General features: G+C 49.6%; 1 protein-coding gene across 1 annotated transcript in view; it reads right to left on the bottom strand.

Annotated features, from left to right (window-relative positions):
- Positions 1-216: 216 nt before the first annotated feature.
- The window catches only part of ANKRD33B (ankyrin repeat domain 33B), a 69,665-nt gene continuing 59,810 nt past the window's right edge, over positions 217-10,071 (bottom strand). The window contains exons 3-4 of the mRNA XM_045566308.1: positions 9,920-10,060; positions 217-1,091 (exon numbers count right to left, since the gene is read on the bottom strand). Coding sequence (XP_045422264.1) covers positions 256-1,091; positions 9,920-10,060 — 977 coding nt within the window. The 3' untranslated portion in view covers positions 217-255. The remainder of the gene's footprint in view (positions 1,092-9,919; positions 10,061-10,071) is intronic.

Raw genomic sequence — 10,071 nt, 5'->3', positions numbered from 1 at the left:
GGATTTGCGCCATGCCCAGTCCCCGCATGGGGACAGCCTGAACAGACAACACGGAGACCCGGGCCGCGGTGTGGCTCGCGGCAGGGGACTGTCACAGCGGCAGGGGACTGTCACAGCGCGGCCCACGGTAGGCGGTGGCGCCCCCCTCCCCACCGAGCCCGCGCGGGCCGCGCCCCCGCCATCCCCGCCATCCCCGCCCGCCCCGCGCCGCCCGGGCTCTGCGCCCCCAGCTGCTCGTCCCCGCCCGCCGGACCCTCACGTCCTCTTCCTCCAGGGCGGAGCGCGCCTTTCCTTCTGCGCCTCGGCCAGGCGCTTCTTCTCCGCCTCCTCCGCCTTCCTCTTCTCCTCCTTGGCCTCCTTGTACCGCCACTTGGGGATCTGCAGGTGGGCGCTGTCCTTGGTGCTGGCCTTCCGGGCCGGCCGCTCGGGCTGGAAGGTGGGCGCGGGCGCCTTGGTGATGCGGACCCTGGGGACCACGACGCCCGGCCGCACGCTGCTCCGCCTCAGCAGCTGCAGGGGCAGGAGGCTGGCCTTCCGCGAGGCGGGGGCGGCCCCCCGGGCCCCGGGCAGGCTGGCTCTCGGGACCCCCGCGCCGGGGGCCGCCACTCCCTGCGAGGTCCGGAACTCCTGCTCGGTGCCCTCCGCCTTGTCCCTCTCCCGGGCGTGGGTGTCCTGCTGCCCGCGAGCCGCCAGGATTTCCTGCACCGCCAGTCGCCTTTTCCCCACGCAGGGGGGGCTCTCGGGGCACACGGTCTGGCAGACGATGGCCACGGCGGGGCTGTAGAGGCTCGTGGTCACGCGGACCATGTGGTCAAGGACACCGCCATCCTCCAGGCCCTGGCTGGAGCGGGAGGTCAGCGCGGACCGCACGAACTCCGTGAGCCTCTGCAAGCAGTTTTTGGAGCCCGCGGGCTTCACAGCCATCTCGGGGGGCAGCGGCAGCTCCGGCTTGTACTTCTCCCCGAACTGCTCCGGGCAGGGCCGCTCCAGCAGCCTCTGCATGAGGCGGACGGCCTCCACCCGGCCCGTGTACGTGGCCCACTCCTGGGACGACATCCCGCGGCGGGGATCCCTCGCGTGGACATCTGCCCCTGGGAAAAAACACGAACAGGAGTGGGGGGCTGCAACAAGAACTTCTCCCTCCCAAGGCAGAGAACCGAGCAAAGGCAAAATGCCCAAACCTAGTAACAGACTCCACCCCAGAACTGTGGCTCAGATGAAGCTAACGCCGGCATCTGGCCAACACCTGTGTTTACTGTTACATTAATACCACAACCCACCTCGGATGTGCTCCATCTGACAGTTTATCTTTCCTTAAAAACAAAAACCAAAACAAAACAAAAGCCTGGATTCAGCACCTAAATCACAGAATGTTTTAAAGAAATCAGATTCCGTGGCTTTCCGTCAATGGAGAGATGTGACTAGACAATAAAGGTGCCTTGTGAACACTTGAATGATCCAACTAGAATGTTCTAAAAATACTAACAGTAACTTGAAAAGCACTCGGAGCTGCATCTGTGGTCTCACTTTTGTTTTTGTTTTCTGTTTTGAGACAGGGTCTCGCTCTGTCACCCAGGATAGAGTATAGTGGCGTCATCAAGTGATCCTCCTGCCTCAGCCTCCGGAGTAGCTAGCTGGGACTACAGGCACGTGCCACCACGCCCGGCTAATGTCATCTCACTTTGAGGATTGCTGTGGGTCCTTACTGTGGGAGATGGGTGGTCCTTCACTTCTCCCACTGGGTGCTTAGCTGGCCATCGGTCTGTCACCTTTACCAGATGGGGGGCTTCTTCAGGACAGAGGCCAAGTCTTACTTATTTTTATTTCCTCAACACACCTAGGCCTGGTGGGTAGGAGGCACCCATTTAACAAAGGTTTGTTACACAATGAATGGCAGTCACAGTGGCTGAGGGACCTGCCTGAGGCACAAAGCTGGTCACAGAGAGAGGTTCTCAGACTTGGGTCTCCTGACCGGAGAGCCCAGTGCACTTCCTACCGTCCAGCAGGGCAGGTGTGATGGTGAGTTTTAGTTTTAGTTTTCTGTGTCAATTTGGCTAGGCTAAAGTACCCAGTGATTTAATCAAACATTAATCTAGGTGTTGCCTTGGAGGTATTTTGTAGCAGTGGTTAACATCTGTAATCAGTTGAGTTTATGTGTGTGTGAGAGAGAAAGAGAAATTGAGAGAAAGAGAGAGAAATAGGGCCTCTCCCTGTCACCCAGTGATCATAGCTCACTGCACTTCCAACTCCCAGGCTCCAGCCATCCTCCTGGCTCAGCCCCTGAGCAGCTAGGACTACAGGCATCTGCCACCACTCCCATCTAATTTTTTTTTTTATTTTTTTTTTTTATTTTTTTTTTTTTATTTTTATTTTTTTTTTTTGAGACAGAGTCTCACTTTGTTGCCTGGGCTAGAGTGAGTGCCGTGGCATCAGCCTAGCTCACAGCAACCTCAGACTCCTGGGCTTAAGCGATCCTACTGCCTCAGCCTCCCGAGTAGCTGGGACTACAGGCATGAGCCACCATGCCCGGCTAATTTTTTTTGTATATATATTTTTAGTTGGCCAGATAATTTCTTTCTATTTTTAGTAGAGACGGGGTCTCACTCTTGCTCAGGCTGGTCTCGAACTCCTGACCTCGAGCGATCCACCCGCCTCGGCCTCCCAGAGCTAGGATTACAGGCGTGAGCCACCGCGCCCGGCCCTAATTTTTTTTTTTAATAGAGATGGGGTCTGGTTGTGTTGCCCAGGCTGGTTTCAAACTCCTGCCTCAAGCAATCTTCCCACCTTGGCCTCCCAAAGTGCTGGGATTACAGGTGTGCACCATTGTGCTCAGCCTTAATCAGTTGACCCTAATCAGCCTTAATTAAGGAGATTACCCTTCCTCATGTGGGTGGGCCTCATCCAGTTAGTTGAAGGCCTTCAAAGCAAAGCCTGAGTTCCTGGAGCAGAAACTCTGCCTTAAGACTGCAGCGTCAACACCTGCCTGAGTTTCCAGCCTTTGTTTAGACTTAGCAACCCCCGTAATCATGTGAGCCGATTCTTTAAAATAAATCTCTTCCTTTTTACATCCTATTGGTTCTGTTTCTTGGGAGAACTTTGACTGAAACATCCCGCAGTCTCCCTTACACCAGTCGTTTCCTTAATGAATATCCCCAGACCGCCCATTGCCCCCAAATATCACAAAGTCGAACTTCAACTCAACGTGACGAAATCTGCACAGATTTTAACTGGGTGGTATAGACATTAATATGGAATTGCTGTTCTATTAATCTCGGTGCACTCTCAGCCCCACATACAGTTAAAAATCATTCAGGATTTCAAGTCCCATTAGTCATGACTCTGCTGGCAAGGCAACGTGGAGAAGTAGGGCAATTATCTAGTCTGTGAGCTCCTCGGGGACCCAGCCGGCAGCGGCTTCTTCATTTATATCCCACGCAGACCCAGGTGTCTGACAGGGGGCGGCTGAGCAATATGTGCTGAACTGAGGGCGGCGGGCCCAGCGCTTCCCTGCCCGGCCAGCCCACGGTGGCCTCGCGGCCCAGGCGGACCCCACTCACCTGAGTTCGCCCGGTAATGGTCTTAATTCTATGACACATTAAAGAATAGCCGTATTAGATGAGTGGCAATTATTTGGAACTGGAAATTGGGATGGAACTCATTAGCTAGAGCACAATTTATAAACTGACTGAAATGAAAAGGGGGCAGTAAAAATGTCATTGCAAAAAATAGATGACACATTAAACCTTAATTAATTGCATGTCACTTAAAAAAAGAACAAACTGCAAAATTAAAATCTTAATGAACACTGCTTGAAAGAGACATTTTTCAAATGCTAGTGGAAAGCCAGAGACAGAGCTGTCCCAAGCTTTGCACTCTTCTTCCTGTTGTTCTCCTCCCTTTTCAAAATGATCTCAGGAAATACAAACACTCTAAGGAACAAAGGCAGAAACAGCCCTGGAATCCATGTCATGCTATAAATTAGGGATCCTCTTTCTTAGGAAATTACTATTAAAGGTAATATTAATGGCCTGAACACAGTAAGTAAATTACGAAAGACAAGTACTGATGATTAACATTTTATATGAATACTTTTCAGAGAATATAGAGGACTTGCGAATGCCTGTTTCCATCTTCTCCCCTGTAGACCACCAGCCTCCTCACCTCCCACCCAGTGTTGTTTCGCCCAGGGCTGCAAACATGCAGACAAGAGTTGGGCTCCTGCCAATGGGTCCATCTGCTGCCTTGTTGCGTGCTGCGAGTTGTCTATGCAAAATCCTGTATTTTATTCAGGCAGCAACATGCTCATTTCTAGACAATGCATCATGATCAGTCTCACCCAGGGTTTCTGAACCTTGGCACTGTTGACATTTTGGGCCAGGTAACTATTTGTTGTGGGGCCTGGTTTGTGCAGTGTAGGACTTTTAGCAGCATCCCTGTTCTCTACCCTCTCGATGCCAGTAGCACCCATCAGTTGTGACAACCGAAAATATCTCCAGATGTGGGCAAATGTCCCGGGGGCAACATCACCTCCAGTTGAGAGTCACATCTAACTTACTGACTGCAATCCTATTCCCCATTTCTCCAGCCTCCCTGACAGTTAAAAGTGGCCAAGCAACCCAGGGCTGGTCACTGAGCCCTAGAGAGGGGTTCGCTTCCCGACAGAGGGGTCAGTGTGGCTGAGGCTGCCGCTTCCTGTCTAAACACAGCTCTGAGCCCTGGGGGGCTGGGGACTCTCAGGAAATCGGGAGGTGACAAGTCAGTAAGCTAAGGGGAGCCAGATGGCCAGGAGAAAAGAACCTGGGTCCGTGGTGTCTTCAGGGAGTCCCAGGCCAGCTCTGGACGGTGACTGCCAACCTCAGGATGTCCAGAGAGGTGAGAAATATAGACGCCTGTTTTCTTTAAGCCACTGTCTAGTCAGGATTTCTGTTACTTGCAGCAAAAAGGTGCTAAAGGGAGGAAAATCTACTTTCCACCACTCATTCTCAGGAACGCTTTTACCGGGAGTCACGGCCAGGCCCATGGCACCAGCAGGAGGTAGATGCTGCGTGAAGCCCAAATGTGCCACTTTCTTTCCTGTTTCTCCTCCAGTCCCCAACCCTGCGTTATCCACCCTACAAAGCCCAGCTCAGGGGCCTTTCCTGGTCACAGGGGACCACTGTGGAGCAGCCTTGACAGTCTCCTTCTGGGACACATCTGGCCTATATCTTGGGCACTATACACCCAATCTGGATGCAGGGTAACAGGAAAGAGCTCATGCTCCAGCCCAGCAGTGATGACAGGCCACCTCTAAGGCATGGCAAGTGGCAACCAGGCACCAGAGTTGGGGGTCAAGTCCCCAGCCACCCTCAGTGGGGCATCTCTGTGATGTAATTTACTCGTGTTAGAGAGTCCAGGAGGCCTGAGTCCCGGCTGTGCACAAGATAACCCGCTCATTTGTGCACAGTTATTATCTTCCATCCTGTTCCCATCTCACTCCCTCCCCCTCACTCCACCTCCTGGAGTCACCTTCCAGAAAACTACCTGCCCCCAAGTCCCTGTCTCGAGGTTTGCTTTGGGGGACATATGGAATGCTTGACTTTTAGTCCTTCCTCTGGCTAATAACGTGAAACAATTCCACGGGACAAGTTCGCAGGAAATTCATATTTTCCTTATAAACAGAAAGAAACCTGTGTCTTGATATAAATCCTCTGAACTCCCAGAAGCACAGGGCTTGCTTAAGCCAAGAATGACCACAGGGCTTACAACGGGAGTATCCCTGCTGTTCCTCACCTTCCTCAATATCTAGAATCACAGGAAGATTCCAGGTTTCTGTTCCCTGGAATCACAGGAATAGTCACGCGTTTTGTTTGCTTGTTTTTGCTTCCCGAAGGCGGCGGCAATCACACCACAGTCAGGTAGAAGCCTGAGCTCTCTTAAGCAAGTCTGGAACCCACCAACCTCCACCAGTTCTGCCCCTCTTTAGAAGAAAAATCATCCTCGCTCTGCTTCTCAGAGCCGGGTATTTAAACAGACCTGTCACTCTGGGGCATTAATATTTCACGGCATTAACAAGATTCTGCTTATGAGCAGAGCCAACACTATTCCTTAGGAAGCCAAAAGCCGAAGATCCAATCAGTCAGCTTTTCAGAACCTGGTTATATTTTTTATTAAAATCCAAAGTTTCCATAATTCTAACATTATTTTCTTCTACCTGACAAGGCAGATAAGAGCTGATCTGTGCTTATATGTTATGAACTACAGGCAAATCTGAACAGTTTAGGGGTGTGTTGAATTCAACAATTCATCATTTCTGAAAGGAAATGGTTCCTACTGAATATAATGAAATTGCAACTCAGGTGCAGAAAAACACTCAGGTTCAGAAATATGCTGCACCTGAAAAAATTACAATTAGATATATATATTTTTTACCATTAATATGTAGTTATGCTTATGTTTTTTGCTTTTAAAATTACCACAGGATGACCATTCTGCAAATAGCTATGGAGCTACCTTCCTCAGCTATACATAAACACACTTTATGTTAAAGTGTCAATCTAATAAAAATGCTCAAGCAATTAGTGTCTTTAAATGCTTTGAGTTTTCTTAATCTCCAAATATTTATAATAAATGGAAACAAGACAAAAATATTTGCACAAATTTTTAAAATCTATCAACAAGCATCCTTATTTCTGTCTACCAAACCCAGGGAAGCCACTCAACACATACTTGCTTCTTTTAAAACATATTCACACATCTACTCTAAAAGGAAAATGGAACCCACTATTCTGGGGAAAAGAACCATAAGCTAACTTAGTAGTAACAGTAGAAAGCAAAACTATTCTATTAATAGAAGTTAGACACTACAACCAAAGCCTAAGAGGGCAGCTCAAAATCTCCCTGAAAAGGATGCCGTGTTTTGACTGTAGGCAGGAATACAGAACGAGCTGGAAAGGGAGAAGACAGGCAAGAGGAGAAAGAGTCTCTTCTCACTGGCCATCTTTTCCTACTTAAATTAGTTACATCAGTGGTTCTCTACGGAAACCAATTTTCCCCTCTGGGGACATTTGGCAATGTCTGGGGACATTTTTGATTGTCACAGCTGGGGAGGTGGTACAGTCAGCTAGGGGGTGGAGGCCAGGAATGCTGCTAAAGTCCTACAATTTGAAGGACAGCCCTCCCCCCAACAAAGAATTCTCTGGCCCCCGATGTCAGTAGTTCCGAGAATAAAAAACCTCTGAGTTACATGCTTACTACTCTCAATAAGAAAGTTTAAGTATCTCATCACAACGATATTTTTCAAAGGAGTAAGATATACCATATTTTTTAATTCATTTCACGAATAACTATTGAGCACATGAACTCACCAACCGTGAAAACAATAACAGTAATCATAACCAACATTTACTGCAGGCTTTGTCCGTGCCAGGCACGCGTCTGAGGCTGTCCCTGTGTGAACTCTCTCAATCCCATCATGCCTGCCTGCCTGTCATTAGCCTCCGTTTTTATAGGAGAGGAAACTGAGGCCCAGAGAGTTTAGTGACTGGTGCGGGTGTAGACATGGTAAGTGGAGGAGCTGGAGGTGAGACCAGGGTCCAGCTGTTCTGGCCTTGGGATTGCTGGCATTGACCTCTCTGCACCACACCACGCACGGTACAGGGGGGGGATGCACTAGAGGATACAGCACACAAGGGCCATCACTCATGCGGATTGTTCTAAACTTCAATGGGGGAGGGGCTCACGAAGTGGGGAACAGGCAAGGGAAACTATAGAAAAGCAAGCATCAAATTCAGCTGGTCAGGGGATTGGGGGGGACACACAATGTGAACACCGAACCCACTGCCCTCCAGCAGGCCCATCACTCCGAGTGATGTGGAAGGTGTTGCTAGAGTCCTGCAAATGCTGGGCAAGGGTCTGGAACCTCTAAGAGACCCAGAGAAGAAAGCACAACAGCAAAACACAGCCCCACACATTGTCCGCAGTGACTAGAGGGCAAATGACCTAAAAAAAAAAAAAAAAAAGAGTTTGTAGCTCTAATTTACCAGGAAAAATGCACTGATGTGACTGACACTATAACTTTTCAGTTGAAAAGTAAATTACTGAAGATCTACACTCAATTATGACTAGATCCAGAAGTAGTAAAATCAGAAGAAGCTTCCGCCAAACACATAAGCATCACATAATCATCACTTCATTAGCAGGAACCGCCTCTCGTTGATACAGGCCTAACTGTTGAAACTGATCTCTCATTTTTAAAGAAATGAAACTGTCACTGAATCAAAAGCACAATCAATGGATTCATTTGAATTGTGATTGTTTTTTATTTCCAAGAAGGTTTCTATCTTCAAAGCCTCTATCTTCATTCACTGAATTATTTTTCTAATAGCGTCCCCTAAGACACTCAGGTTAAAGCAGTAGGGGGAAAAAAATCCAAGACCAATTGTGAACCCTATGACCCCAGACTAATTACGAGAAAAACAACAGACAGGCTCAGGTTGTACACTGGCCAGTATCACGACTGTCGCAGCAGGGACAGCAGGTTAAGACCGAGACACTTCTCAGACCAGAGGGCACTGGGGACAGGTGACAGCTAAGTGGGGGAGCCTGGCTGCAGTCCTGGAACAGAAAAGGGACACTGATGGAAGAATTCATGCCTAGGAGAGCTCTGATGCTGTCCTTGGGATGACCGAGATAGGGGGACACTATGTTGGTGTTGCCCCCAAAATTCACACCCACTGGGATGGTATTGAAAGGTGATTAGGGATGAGGGCTCTGTCCTCACGAGTGGGATTGGTGCCCTAAAAAGAGGCTCACAGGACCCTCTTTGCCCGTTCGGCCGTGAGAGGACACAGCAACTGTGAACGAGCCCTCACCAGACATCCAATCAGCCAGCACCTCGAGCTTGGCTTCCCAGCCTCCCAGCTGTGAGCAACAACTTTCTATAGTTTATAAACTACCCAGTCTTAGGTATTTTGTTATAGCAGCAGGAACAATAAAGACACAGGGGAAATGCTACCCCTTCAGGAACTCACAGTGCCAAGTGGGATTAGCTGAACCAAGTGCCAAGAACAAAAATACAGAGAAATTAAAATGACAAAATTAAATAATGACAGCAGCATCAGGCACTGACTGAGATGTCAGCTGCCCCCTGTTTCCAACACCAGCTTGACACACGCTTCCTCACTGGATTCTCAAAATAACCCCAGGAGGTTGGGCTAAAGATGATTGTGGATTCCATTTTAGAGTGAGGAAAGGGATTAGAGAGATTAGTTGTGTGGAATTTAGCTCAGTAGTTCATTAAATTTGTATAGCCTTTGAGAGTTTACAAATTATCATAATTTATCCTTGGGGAGATGGGAGAGAAAGCGGTCATTACTCCCATTTCACAGATGGGGACAGGGAAGTGCTTGCCCCAGGAAGTCAAAAAAGCCAAAGGGGTTTGCCCAGTTTATCTGAAGATCCGGGCTGAGAACTTTCCAGTCTATAACACACCATGGGAAAAGTAAACTGCCACACACCACGTCACCAGCAACGCCAACCACCAGCACGCAGGGAGCTGGGATGGCCCGGGCTGTCCCTCCTGCGCCCACCTTCAATAGGACAGTCTGGCTGTGCAGAGCCAACACGGGGACACCCATTTCTGAAGGGGACAGACAGGGACAGGGCTGGGGAAGCAGGACGGTGGGCAGGAGGAAGCTAACGAGTGGGGGAAGATGCCAGCCCCGCCCCAGCTCAGCAGGGGGCAAGGTGTGGCCCAGTGCTGTGTTTTCCCTCGGAGACCCTGAAGGCATTTCCTTTTGGCTTTTTTTTTTAAACTGAGATGACAGCCATACGCCTCCACAAAGAAACTATTCTTTGTTGCAGCTACTTGGCTTTGTTTCTACCGGAGCGATTCCTCCCAAAACATCCTCTTTAAGGGGCTGCACAGGATGGTGGGACCTACCTGCTAGCATCAGGGCCCGGATGCAGTCGGTGCGGCCCTGCATGGCGGCCTTCATCAGAGCTGTGAACCCGAACACGTTCCTCCTTTCAAGGTCAAGGCCAGGGAAATAGTTCAACAAGTAGTTGGTGATGGTGGCGTGCCCTGTGGAGAGA

The sequence above is a fragment of the Lemur catta genome, chromosome 12 (genome assembly GCF_020740605.2).
Source record: "Lemur catta isolate mLemCat1 chromosome 12, mLemCat1.pri, whole genome shotgun sequence".
NCBI classification, from domain to species: Eukaryota; Metazoa; Chordata; class Mammalia; order Primates; family Lemuridae; genus Lemur; species Lemur catta.
Note: the sequence above shows the minus strand (reverse complement) of the source record. Positions and strands in the feature narration are given on the sequence as shown.